General features: G+C 45.7%; 1 protein-coding gene across 1 annotated transcript; it reads right to left on the bottom strand.

The window, feature by feature from the left end:
* Positions 1–2,642: 2,642 nt before the first annotated feature.
* LOC109744987 (probable histone H2A.5) lies at positions 2,643–3,293 on the bottom strand. The gene has a single exon (XM_020304125.4). The coding sequence runs from the start codon at positions 3,224–3,226 to the stop codon at positions 2,765–2,767; it is 462 nt and encodes a 153-aa protein (XP_020159714.1). The 5' UTR covers positions 3,227–3,293; the 3' UTR covers positions 2,643–2,764.
* Positions 3,294–14,482: the final 11,189 nt, after the last annotated feature.

The raw sequence follows: 14,482 nt of genomic DNA, 5'->3' as shown, positions 1-14,482 counted from the left end.
TGGATTGGGGAATGCTCTTTGAAAACTCTATACTAGGATCTGTTTGATATCTGCTAACAGCAAGATGCTACACTTGCTCAAGTGTGGGATGGTGAATGCCTACACCTTACTTTTAGGAGGTGTTTTGATGATCCTACTATGGCTAGTTGGTTTAGTTTGGTGAATTTGGTAAAGCATTTTGCTCCTTCATCTAATGTAGATAGACATTTTTGGGCTCTTGAGCCTTCTAGCCATTCACTATCAACTCTTTCAACAAGATGATTAACTTTGGTGGAATTTCTTCTGACACCAAAGATTTTATTTGGAAAATTATAGTTCCCCCAAACATTCATGTTTTCTTTTGGCTGATGTTTAATAACAAAAGTTTAACAAGGGATAACCTGGCCAAGAGAAGACATGTAGTTGATTTGTCATGTGTGTTTTGCAGTGAGCCTGAATCCATTCAACATATTTTCTTTGAGAGTATTGTTACTAAGGAGATTTGGTCAATTATTGCTGAGTCTTTTGGTATCTATGTACCTGATTCCTTTATGTCTTTATCTTCTTTTCGGAAGCAAAAAAGTCTCGAGAGGCGGTTAACACTGCTACTTCTGCTACCTTGTGGAGCTTATGGCTTTTGCGCAACGATTTTGTCTTTCAGGGGCGAAAATGGCAAAGTATACGTTGTGTCTTGGATCTGGTGGGGGCAATGATCAGGCAATAGAAAATTCTATGTACAGGCGCCCAGGGTGCTCTTCTTCTCTGGTGCTTAAGGCTTTTAGATCGTCGAAGAGGGAAATTGCTTACGATAGCTGGAGTGGCTGATATCTGGTAGGGAGAACGTCTTGCATGCTATGATTTCAATGGCTTATCTGCGCATGTCATGTGTTCTTTACCCTGCGGCTGGAAAGATGTAATAGGGAAACTTTTTCTAGAACCCTTCTTAGTTGTATGTCCCTGTGAGGTACTTCAAACCCCTCTCATTTCAAAAATAAAATAAAGATAAGACTGGGCGATCCCCCCCCCCCCCCCCCCCCACACACACACACACACACACACACACCGGTGCATAGCTCCACCTCTAGGTGATTGTACGAGTATGCTATAGTGCTATTACATTCGAATATGTTGTTGTGGACCTGGAGCTGTATTGTTTTCAGATCTAGCACTTTGTAGAAGGTTCATGTGAGGATCTGTATGCTGAGACGTCAAATTGTGCATAGCTCCCACCGCAAAAAGAATGTTCATCGCTTTTGCGTAGGAATTCTCAAATCTGTAATGTGGACAAGCTGGGAAAACTGTGTGGTGCTTGCATAACTGTGTTCTAAGTTGAAAATGTGCAACAAGAGCCGGTGCAAACCACTAATGAACTCATCCTGATAGTGTCACATATCATTCCGGCCATACAAGTGTACAACTCCCTTGAATTAGTATATCAAGCGCCTCCCTGGAGCTGGTAAGGCTGAAATTCATTTGCAGTGACATTTAGAAACTTTGGCAGCCTTTTGGATCTGCTCCTTGTGGTACAAACCTTCTAGCAGCGGCGACAAATATTATGAATTCGGTAACAAGTTGCTAACACTGGCCCTTGAACAGATCTAGGGCATTCAAGAGTGATGCATCAGTTACTGTATGCTTAGACAGTGTGGTTACTACTGCCCATTTTTCCATGGACACTCCAGAAAACAACATGCTTAAAGGACAAATAAACAGAGGATCATCCAAAGAGAAAACGAATGTTTTAAGGGATTACTTTTTGTTGAACAAAATAACATTTTACGGTATATATTAATGTAATGGTAGTATGAAACAGATCGCAGGCACTAGAATATACAACAGCAGTGCATCATACAGGCAGCCAATATTTTTGACAAAAACGACGAGCAAATGTGTGGAAATCGTGAAAGTGCATGTTATTATTAAGAAAATTAGTCACTTAAGTCTCATCAGCTAGAGGCCTTTCTAAGTTCCCATAACCCCAGCAACTGTAGGCTATCAGGAATGGGTCCTCTTTCTCTCTGTATTTGTTTCAGAGATGTGCAACTGAACTTATTCAGTCATCATCAAGCAACATAGTACGTGTTCTAGAATGTAGTGATCTCGGGTGACATAACCCACTAGAGGAATATGATTTTTTAGCTAGATAAGCTGGAAATTTGGTTTGGTGGTACTTGGCTTACACAAATATCTGAACCTGACCTCATACTACGCAGCAACACGTAAAATACAGGTTGGGGATACTCCTTGGCTTCTTCTCATCTTGCAACTCTGACTTTTAAGAGTTTCTAGTAACCAGACCAAGTGAATATGTCAGATTCAATGAGCAGTAAACACAATACGGGGGATTCATCCCACCACAGATGTAAAACTACATAGCATTGCAAAATCATGAACAGGCCGACAGAAATCATGAACGCTGGGATTTGGTATTACTTGACATACACGAATGTCTGAACCTGAAATCATACTATGTGACAGGTAAAATACAGGTTGGGGATGCTCCACGGCTCCTTCAGCTTGCAACTGACTTACTATTAAACAACGCCAGGTGAATTTGTCAGACAAACAATTGGTAAATACAACAATTCGTCCCACCCCGCAGATGCAAAACTCCATATAACAATGCAAAATCATGAACAGACGGACGGACAACAGAGAAAGAATTTACTGCAAGTCAGAGAGATTTCTGACATTTTTCTTAAAGCAGAACAGAACATTACTACATCGACACCATTACCTAAACAGCGATCACTAATTCTACTACGAAGCACTGGACAGTAATCGACTAAGCCTTCTCGGGGGACTTGGCGGCCTTCTTGGGCGACTTGGGCTCCTTCTCCGTCGTCTTCTTGGGGAGCAGCACGGGGTTGATGTTGGGCAGCACGCCTCCATGCGCGATGGTGACGCCGGCGAGCAGCTTGCCGAGCTCCTGGTCGTTCCGGATGGCAAGCAGCAGGTGGCGCGGGATGATGCGGGACTTCTTGTTGTCCTTGGCGGCGTTCCCGGCGAGCTCGAGCAGCTCGGCGGCGAGGTACTCGAGGACGGAGGCGAGGTAGACGGGGGCGCCCATGCCGACGCGCTGCGCGTAGCGGCCCTTCTTGAGGAAGCGGCCGATGCGGCCGACAGGGAACTGCAGCCCGGCCTTGACGGACCGCGCCACCGCCTTCTTCCTGGGGCCGCCGCCCAGCTTGCGCCCCACCACGTACTTCTTCGCCTTGGAGACGGCGCCGGTGGGTGAGGCGTCCATGGCGGCGGTGGCTCTGGTAGGAGGAGGTGCGGAGAGATTTGGCGCGATGGGAGATTTGAGAAGGCGGGAGTGCGTTGAGTTTGGACGACGGGTTTGGGCAGATATTTAAACGGCGCGGGAAGGGGGCAGTGTGGGGCCGTCGATCCGCGCGAACGGGCAATGGACGGTTGGATCGGTGACGAATGGACGGCTGCGATGTGGGCAGAGATGCCACAGCTCAGCCTTTGTGGGCTGCGGCCCAGTTAGAGCCCCACGCCGGCAGAATGAAAAAAATTTACGAACGTAGAGGGGCACGCGAGAACAACTAATTAACGAGCGCTCCTTTGGAAGCCTCGCAACGATCAGCGCCACTTGGCGCGCTCTTAGCCATTCGCCATGTGCCGCGCTCTGGGTGCTCCCTCTGAATTTTGTTTTTTTATTTGTCCGCCCGCGTTCTCGGCTTTTTAACGGGTTTTTTCCCGGGTTTTTTTGACGTTTTTGTTTTCCACCGGTCTTTCCTAGCTTTTTGATAAAAAAAATTGAAAAAAAAATTTGCGCAAAAAAACCTGTTTCCTTTCTTTCCTTTCGCGAGAGTCACGGTTTTACTTCCGCGAGAGGCACGGTTTTGCTTTCGCGAGAGTCACGGCCATGCCTCTCGGAAACGGAAAAAAAACGCGTTTTCTGTTTTTTTTCTTTCGCGAGAGTCATGGCCGTGCCTCTCGGAAACGAAAAAAAACGTGTTTTCTGTTTTTTTTTTGCGAGAGTCACGGTTTTGCTTCCGCGAGAGACACGGTTGTGCTTTTGCGAGAGTCACGGCCGTGCCTCTCGGAAACGGAAAAAAACACGTTTTCTGTTTTTTTCTTTCGCGAGAGTCACGGTTTTGCTTTCGCGAGACGCACGGTTGTGCTTTCGCGAGAGTCACTGTCGTGCCTCCTTGGAAACGAAAAAAAATGCGTTTTTTCTTTTTTTTTCTTTCGCGAGAGTCACGGTCTTGCTTCCGCGAGAGGCACAGTTGTGATTTCGTGAGAGGCACGGGCATGCCTCTTGCGGAAAGGGAAGAAACCCGTGCTCCCGGTTCGGTTTTTTCATCTGGTTTTTTTCGTGAAAAAATGTTCGTCAAAGCCTATCAACATGGGATCTAGTTTTGAAGATCTCGACACGAGGAATCCAATGGTGAAAGCGGTTCGAGATTTGGACGCACGTTTAAGAGATAAAACATTTTGAATAAATGGATCTACGAAAAAAGGGAAAACTCCCAGGTTGCGACAAGTGACGCACATGCAGCGCGCCACTTGTCGCAATCTGGGGAAGTTGGAGTGATCTTTGCAACGAGTACTCCTCAACTAGTGATTTTGGGGGCCCAAGTATGTCTGGAAGGTTGGGCACACCCTAGGTAGCTTCTAGGTATAAAGAGACAACAGCAGAGACAAAAGAGGTGGCTGAACTTGGCACTAACACTAATCAGTAGTAGGGTGTTTGATTAGTGGTGAGAGCAATGCACAAGTCCATTGAGTTTGATTTTTGGTTTTAGTGTGGTCGTCTGCTAAGGTGATCGCTTTGGCAAAGTTTTAGCTCAATTGGAGTGTCTAGATAGCACTTGCTTCACAAACAACCCCACTGGACAGAAAATGGAAAAATGGAGCTGTGCTTAAATGTTGTGATGGATCGAGCCAAAATTTGGTGGAGGATGGTGTTTTGGGCATAGGAAGGCACCGTAAAAATTTCATACCATTTGGATAAATAAAAATGGCACTTCCTTCACAATGCTTCCCACTAGACAGAAACTTGGGAAAATTCTTGAGAATTATTGGATAGATGAAATGAGCTCAAAATTTGTGGAGGGAAGTTATATAGGTGGGAGAATGTTCTGGTAAAGTTCAAAAATTATAGAGCAATATAAAATATAGTTGCTTCACAAACTAAAAAAATATGACCAAAAGCAAAGATTGGATGGTGTGCTCACCATGAGCATGTAATCTTGAATATTTTTACATATCCAAGGTCCAAATGGTCCAAAGGAATTATGGGAATTTTGTGGAAATTTTGGGAATGACAGAAATATAGGTTGCTTCACAACCTAGGGGAAACAGGGTTATTCCTTTAATAGAAAAAAAATATTTCCAAGAAATAAAGATTAGGGTTGGGCTAGGGTGAAAATGACATGATCTTGGGATGGATTTTGAGAGTGATGAATCACTTGAGAGGGGGGAAAAGAGATGGTCTTCCTAGGTTTCAAGACCATAAAGCTAGACAGAAGAAATCCAAATCAAAGATCAAAGAAAACCAAAAGAAAAAGAAAGGGCCAAAAATTGAGGTGTCACACATGCGCCGCTACCACCTGTACAATAGACTGGTGTGCAGTTTTGTCCTCTGGACTTATAGGAGATGCCCATAGCCCGTGGTTAATCAGGAAGTCCAAGCAATTAAGGAGCTTCAAAGAAAATCTTGAGATGCCAAGCTAGAGACAATATGCTTAAGATTCAAGAAATTTAAGCATGTTATAAATGACTAGCAAAAGGGCCCGTGCGTTGCAACGGGAGAAAAAAAATCATAATCTTCAATGGCCATGACCACATTTTGCTGCACCACCAAGATACACTATCACTCTCCATTTCGTGAAATCATGACCATTTTGTTAAACTCGTGCACATATTTGAAATCGTGAACATTTTTCAAATTATTGAACACTTCATACTATTTGCAGACATTTTTTTGGATTGTTTTCTAAAATCAAGAACATTTTTTGAATTCATGAACATTTTTTACTATTTACAAACATTTTTAAAAAATGTGAACATTTATTTAAACATTTTTCTTGAATCTACGAGCATTTCTAGAATGACCGAACTTTTTTTGGAAATTGGTAGAACAATTTTCCAAATTCACGAATATTTTTTGATTAACGATCATTTTTTGAATCAGCGAACATTTTATGAATGAATAAACTATTTTGTAAGTCATGAACAGTTTTTTTTTATTTTTAGGACATTTTTCCATTCATGAAAATTATGGAATTGGTGAAATTTTGTTCAGTTTCATTAATGTTGTTTAATATATGAACTTTTTAAAAAAGCATGACCATTTCTTATTTCCTGAATATTTGTTTTCATAATTTGGAACATTTTTTGAATAAGAAAACATTTTCCGACAAAATTGCAAACATTTTCTGAATCCACAAACATTTTATTTCAAATTTCTCATGTTCTTTTTTTAATTTTTAGAACTTTTTGAAGTCCCAAATTATTTAAATTAAGGAAAAAACAAAAGGAAAATAAAATAAAATAAAATTTGAAAAAAAAGAAATTATTTTGAAGTCCCAAACGGAGGCGCTGCGTCTTCCCTCAACGTGCAGAGCACAGTATAGGAGGTCTCTACCGCATGGGACGGCCCAGGCGGGGAATTCCCATGCGTGAAATGTTTATTTTATCACTTATAAGTTGCATTGGTGGGTAATATTTTGTAACTTTAGGGGCAATTTCCGTGACATATCACAAGAAGCAATAGCCCCTTTATCATTAGGTGTATAGATTTACATAGACATGTTTTGAGGTTTTTTATTTGAGGGTGGGAGGGGGGGCATGCCCCCCTCCTCACAGGAAAGCTCTGCCCCTAATTAATTTCAAAGGATCCAAACGTAGACGTTTTTTTGGTACACCTCTATGTCATGGACTTTTTTGGAACTTTTCACAACTTTCAATGTTGAGGATGCGGGTCGCTGCTGAAGTGAGGATGATGGAGGCGCTCTTGATCGGAGCGATGTTGCTCGGAGCCTTTGACACATCCTCGTTCTCGAGGGGCCCACTTGATCCACGGGGGTAAGTGTAGTAGCCATGCCCTGTTCATCTCTTGCTGCCTCATTCTCAATGTTGACTACATTTTATATCTCTTTTTTGTCAACGCACAGCCGATGGTACAAGCCGTACGATCGTCTCTCATGCAACCTCTCTGTCGCGGCGACGCACCCGGTGTGTAGGCACTGCTCAAAGGACGTCTTGACTAGAGCTTTCCAATGGGGGGCGAGTGGGAAAAACCCCTTCAATCGCCCCGCTATTTCCTGATAGACCCTGCAAGGGCCGCCTCCCCGCTGCATAATGTTGGAGATCCACGTCGGTGAGAACAACGTGACCATGCTCACAGTCTGAGCAGACAACGCATCCGCCGTTGAATTCGCGACCGGTGTGGTACTTGAGAGCATCTACAATCGTACTTGGTAAATCATGCCCCTTATACGTCCGCGGACGTGCCCGGGTAGGCTTGCGAGCCGCGCCGGAAAGCCCCTCATATGTCGTGCGTGACAGCTACACACTTCAAATCTGAACCCTCAAATTCATGCAAATCCATGCACGTTCATTATACACGTGAATGTCAGACGTACATAATATCTTTTGGTAGCGAAATACATAGTTCGAACGTAAAATTTATTTAAAGCGCACAATTCAAACATCAGTTCTTTGATTTCCACTATGGGTCCACATATGCTCCATAAGATCACTGAGTAGCTGCATCTGATGATCTCGAAGATTCCGATCCATCTACAGAAAATTCATAAGCTTGTCTGCATCTTGTTCTTTCAGGATGTGGACTTATTCCCCAGGCATTTCAAAATTATTAGTTTGGGCTACCCCATCACCCTTGTCATCGACGATCATACTATGGAAAATAACACAACATATCATCAGCAGCCACAAAGTCTCTGATTCCCACATCATTCCAGCTTCACGAACAGTTCCCCAACGAGCTTGAAGCACTTTGAATGCCTTCTCCACATCCTTCATAGCTGCTTCTTGCGTTGTTACATACCGGCTTTGTTTTTTGCCTTGGGGTCAGAGATGGTGTTCACGAACGCCGCCCACTGAGGATATGTACTATTGATAAGGTAGTACCCATGTTGTAATCGCGGTCGTTGATAGTGTAGTTGCACGACAGCGATTCCTCACTCTCTTTTAGATGATACAAAAGAGTTAATAACTTTACCAAGCTGAAGCTTCAAAATCAAGCTAGGATCTGCAACAGGCTGGGGCTGCTCACTTGCTACATAAGTGGCTAATGGTGATGGTGACTTGTAAGAAAAGGAGAGGCCCCATGTTAGGCAGCATCGCTTGCTCATATCGCTGTTTTTTTTCTTTTTGTAAGAAAAGGTTTGATCTATTCACTTCAATCATGGCAGTACAACGGACATCAAAAATTAGTCATGATATAAATGACCTAACAATTTTTTAGAATGCAACTTACCTGCTGTGCAGATCTCCCCTTCTTCCAGAGGCGCTATCTTTGGCTCTTGACAGGCTAGCACGACTGGAGTGTTAACTAAGTTCTTCTGGGTATATTAGTGTTTTCTTCTTAAATTATATGTTTGTTTTTTCAGATGTCGTGTCTGGTGTACCACGTCATTCAGTTGTGTGTTTTCTACGTGATCAAACTGTAAATGCAATTGTTTCATCATGGTGAAAACATTTTCACAACAGATGATAAATGATCTTCGATTGAAGGGATGAACATAGCTGTACATAAATGCACACATTTTTTGATGACATACGATGTTATTCTCTTAGATTGAAGGAAGCTCGCCTCCTGTCGGCGCCACCGTGGGTCTACCCGTCTGCTTTGGCCCTAGGCCATGGGGGCATGGTGGATCTCGGTTCTTGCCGGTGGGAGGGCTCCAGCTCCATTTTTAGGTGTCCCTTTGCGTTTGTTTAGGGTTTGTGCCCTGCTCAGGAAGGTGAGGCGGCGACGGCTCTCTGAAGATGGAATAATGTTCTCCCCACATAGCCTTCGTCCCGATGGTGCATCTAGTATCGTCAAAAGGAAAGGTGGATTGCTCATGGTCTGGAAGAAGGAGGTTAGGATCTACTCCCGAACTACCACCTTAGATTTCATCGATGTTTCAGTGGAAGAGATGAATGGTGACATGTGGAGGCTCACGGGTATATATGGTGAACCAAGCTGGGAAAACAAAGAACATACATACTGTATGCTACGTGATTTACAACTATTTTTTTTAAATAATACATTTTTTCATTAATTCGAGAAATAATACGTGAATTTAAATATTTTTAAAAATAATACAGGGTCGGGTTCCCTGTGGGCGATTGGATTCAGTCGGCTTTCCGTAAACCGATTAGGCCCACTCGGATGCCCGATAGGCAGGCCTGTTGGCCGCACCGAATCCCACGGGTGGTGCATCCACTCTGCATGGCACACTGGGCGCTCGTCACGCGCCAGCGCCGGCCGGCCCGATCTTTTTGGAAGAGATATGCACGCGAAGCTGGTTTTAAGATAAATGTGTTGATGCTTATCTTTTCATTCGTTGCGCACGCACGAGCATTCAAGCAGTGCACGGCACACCATTGATCGATCGGATAATTGGCCACAAGTGCGTACGTATTTGCTGGTATTTGAGTATTCGAGACATCGTATGAACCGGCGAGGCAGACACGTATTCTTTTTTTTAACATCTGTACATACACAAGCGCTCATACACACGCGTATACACTCACCCCTATGAACGCACACACGCACACTCTACCCCCGGCATATTATCTTGAGATTTACGAAGTCACTGTAGACGCCTCGTCGTCGACGGGAACGTCTCCTCCCACTGAATGCGCATCGCCGGAAATCCTGAAATAAATCCATGAATAAATGCAAGCACCAGGATTTGAACCCTGGTGGGCTGGGGATACCACAGTCCCTCTAATTATCCAACCACAGATTGGTTCGCGGCGGACACGTATTCATGTATACGTACATACACTGGGACACATGTGTATTAAAATTACGTACGACCTGGCCAGTACGTGGGTCCTTTCATGCATGTAATGCTAGGGTAATCACCTGATCAACCGGTGCGCGCTCGTACAATCGATGGGCACTTGGAACTGCTCCATATACGTACCCCCTTCTCAAACTTTTTTTTTCTAGAATACGCACGAGCATACGTATCATATATTCATAGAAGAAGAGGCCAAGATGACTGATACAACGCCTTTCGTCACAATGCTACACCAAAAGGTTAGCATCCACATCCATCATGACAACACCGACACACTACTTGCCCTGCCCAAACTCAAGCCATAAATGGCGAAGATGTAGAACACATAGCACACATGCCGCGTCACATCCGGATCCAACACCTCGGAGCACGACCTTCAAACCAAACTAGATCAACGCACCGTTCACTCTTAGTGCCTAGGAGATCGGCAAGTGAACAACAAGAGCTAGCCTAACTCGAGGAAGACATCTCAAAAGAGCCGTCGAAGATGGAGTACATTGCGCCCTGGATGCCCATGCCCACGGCAAGAACCAACATGTGACAACATGGCGCCTAAAGCCGCGTCGCCGAGGCAAACGAGGCAACCCACACCAGCTACTCCTCCACGCAAGACACCCCAAGCACCCACGCAGCGTCTCCAAGGAGAGGACGACGCCATGGCGCCGCCGCTGCCTGGCTCGGCGAACCGAGCCTAGGGTTTCCCCCGGTGCTTGATCAGGGGATGGACATGGCCATGACAACGCCTCCAGGGAGGAGACGGCGCCCACAGGCGTCGTCGTTGCCCGCAGCCGCGGCAGTGCACGGATTTCTCCTGACCATGTCCATCAAGTCTTCGCAACATAGCAAACTGGGAAGGGGGGAGCAAAGTTGTCACCTTGGGCCATTACCGTGGAGAGGGAAGTAGCATGTCGCCGTCGTCAAGCCACAGATCAGCCGGCAGCAACCACACGCTGCCAAGATCTCGAACCACCGCGCCACCTTGCCGCATGGTTTTCCGGGGCCGCCGCCCCGGCTTCCACACTGAGGATCCACTTTCCGGAGCCGCTCCGCCACCAGGCAGCACCCACCTACCATCCATGGGCCAACACCGCCATCACCAGGACATCTCTGCACCACCTCGAGCGCCGCCGCCGCGCCGCCCCCGTCGATCCGTGGCACACCGCCACCACCACGGATCCGCAGACGCCAGCCGGAGAAGCCACGCCCCAGCCCGCCCGCCATGCGCGGAGGCCCGCCATGGAAGCCGCCGTCCTGGCCGGATCTGGGAGAGCACGGACCCCCGAAACGAGGCCATCCCGTAGCCCCCACGCCGGGAACCGCCGGCCACCGCACTCCCCTGCCTCCGCGTCCCCGGGACCGCCGCCCCGGCATGCCCGCGCCGGCCAGCCGCCATCCCCGCCCCCCAGCAGAGTCCGACAGTCGCCAGCGCCACCACGAGAAGGAGCCGCCCCCGGCGTCGTTTGGCAGCGGGGGCCCGCCGCCACCACGGCACAGATGCCGGCGGCAGCGGCGGAGAGGGAGCACCGGAGGGAGGGCTTCTAGGCGGCGGCACGGTTGCGCCCCCGGAGTCTCCTGGGGAGCGACTCGGGGGGTTGGGGAAAGGTTCCCTCAAGTTCTTCGTTTCCCCCCTTCTCAAACTTGTATGGGCCATGCAGTGTGGATGCACTACTCGTCGGCTTCGGCGCGGCCAACAGGCCAATCGGCTTTGCCCTGGCAGACTGCATGCCTATCGGCCATCGCGTGGCCGAGTGGGCCGAATCGGCTTACGCAAAGCCGACTGAATCCAATTGGCTACAGGGAACCCGACGCTGTATTATTTTTGACAAATTTCAAATCCGCGTATTATTTCTCAAATTAATGAAAAAAATATTATTTAAAAAAATTAGCTAATTTACATGCCCAGTCAAATTTACCATGAATTGTATTGGGGACTTTAATGAGATTTGTTTTCCCATGAGAAGGATGGTGGTGCCCCTCGCAACCACTCAAGGTTGCAAGCTTTTCAATATGCTCTTTCTGATTGTGGTTTGGAGGACATAGGATACACATGAGACATATTCACTTGGTTTCGTGGAGGTCTTCGTGAGAGGCTTGATTGGGCAGTATCAAACTCAGATTAGATGTTGTTGCACCCTTTTGCGAGTCTTGCTAATCTTGAGATGGGCAAATCAAACCATAGGCCAATCTGCCTTGATACCAAGTACCTGGCGGGGGTTCCTGACAACAGACCTGGCCGCACACAAAAAATTGAAGCTCGCTGGCTTGCAGAGGAAACTGTGGAAGAGATTGTCAAGACGGCATGGCAGAAGGCCGTTCAGCAAGGGCTATGCCCAACAGCTAGAGAAAATTTAGACTCGGTTCACACGGACTTGCACAAGTGGGATCGAAGGGCACTTAACGAACCCCGTAGTCTACTTCGAAAGGCACAAAATGAGCTTGATGACCTTATGAAAACGCCACCATCAGAGGAGGTATGAATGAAGCAAAGAGAGCTAGCTATCTTTATTGAAAATCTCCTTGAGCAAGATGAGATATATTAGGCCCAGAGGGGAAGAGTTAGCTGGCTACGATGGGGCGATCGCAATACCGCGTATTTTCACCACTTCGCATCAGCTAGGAGAATAAGAAATCTAATAAAAAAAGTTGAGGAACGATACAGGTGGCTGGGTTGAGGGGAATGATAACATGAGCCCGCTCATCAGAGATTATTTCGGTAGCCTTTTCACATCTAGCGCTGGGGATATTGTCCCGGCTGTACTGAACTCTATTAAATCATCTATTTCAAACTATATGAATGATCTCTTGATTTTTGATTTTACTAGAGATGATGTCAGGAAAGCTCTTTTCCAAATCGGTGATATGAAGGCCCCTGGTCCCGACGGGCTTCATGCAATCTTTTTCAAGAGATTCTGGCACATAGTAGGAGATGAGCTTACGAATGAGGTCCTTGATGCAATTAAAAAGAGGATGATACCAGATGGTTGGAACTCAACTAATGTGGTTTTAATACCAAGGTTGAGAGCCCTGAGGTAATCACACAATATAGGCCCATCTCTTTGTGCAACGTAGTCTATAAGATCATTTCTAAGATGCTTGCAAACAAACTAAAAACGATCCTTCCAGAAGTTATCTCACCTACTCACTAGTAGAAAACTGGGCTTTGGTCACACGGCAATATTCACATTAGTCCCGGTTCAGTCACGAACCGGGACTAATGTGAGCATTGGTCCCGGTTCGTGCGGCCAGGGGCCTGCCGGGCCTCGTGGGGGCATTGGTCCCGGTTCGTCCGGACCCGTTGGTCCCGGTTGGTGGGACAAACCGGGACCAATGGGCCACGCTCCTGGCCCACCACCCTTTAGTCCCGGTTCCTACCACAAACCGGGACTAAAGGGCTGGTCCTAGTTGCGGCCAGTGTTTAGTCCCACCTCGCCAACCGAAGGGCGCTCACACCAGTTTATAAGCCCGTCCCTCTATGCCTTGTTGAGCTTCTCTTAAAGTGAAAATAGATGCCCTTATACAGGGAATTTCACCTAAATTCACAGTAAATTTCATAGAAATTTACTATGAATTTAGGTTTAATTTTCTCTATAAGCGCATCTATGTTCATTTTTTTATATTTATAAAATAAATAAACCTTAATAAAATAAATAAAACTAAATAAACCTTAATAAAATAAAATAAAATAAACTATAGTAACTACAATAAATAAACCTTAAGAAATTAAGTAAAAATAGCAGCAGTAAAATAAATAAAAATAGCAGCAGTAAAATAAATAAAAATAAAATAATTAAAGTAAAATACATAAGTAATTAGAAATAAAATAAATAAGTTTTTTGTTGTAAGTAGAAACAAAACAAAACAAATAAAGCAAAAGAGAAAAAAAACACGAGCCATCAACTCCATAACCGCCATATCTGGGATAGAGAAGGGCGATCCCTTGGAGTGGGATTCACATACAGTTGGCCGTAACATCTACCATTCGAGCCTAGCAGGTGGAACTCGGATCTGTCAACAGTGTCAAAGCGGCAAATAGCAGGCGGAGGAGAAGCCACCGATGTCATGTGTAGATCCCTTCTAGGTCTTGCGGATCGTGCTATTACAACAATTTGGTTGGTTGATCCAAAAAAAAAGGAATTTGGTTGGTTTTCTTGAAGCCCTAGCTTGTTGTGTCGTCCTATTCTCTCAATGCAATTTAGCAAATGCTACTACAGTGCAGTAAAGGGCACAAAGAAAAAGCACGCAGTGAAGGAAAATACCTCCATATCAAAGCTGCTACTTATCTTGTTGGTTATCAGGATGTGGATATGTACAATTTTCTCTAGCCACGGCAACAGACATGCATTCATCGAGGGGGTTCACTACAGAACAAAATAAATGCTGACGTTAGTTGTTGAGGGTACGTTTGACATCCCTGAGAGACTAGATAATGAAAAGATGAATCGTCAAACCCGGATGAACAAAGACGCTACCAAGTGGATGAATCTGATGGCCTGTCCTCCCTTGAA

Source organism: Aegilops tauschii, chromosome 5 (assembly GCF_002575655.3).
Source record: "Aegilops tauschii subsp. strangulata cultivar AL8/78 chromosome 5, Aet v6.0, whole genome shotgun sequence".
Taxonomy (NCBI): Eukaryota; Viridiplantae; Streptophyta; class Magnoliopsida; order Poales; family Poaceae; genus Aegilops; species Aegilops tauschii.
Note: the sequence above shows the minus strand (reverse complement) of the source record. Positions and strands in the feature narration are given on the sequence as shown.

Bases quoted from the DNA above. Each gene is read 5' to 3' on its own strand.
- LOC109744987 (XM_020304125.4), bottom strand. From the start codon at position 3,226: ATGGACGCCTCACCCACCGGCGCCGTCTCCAAGGCGAAGAAGTACGTG.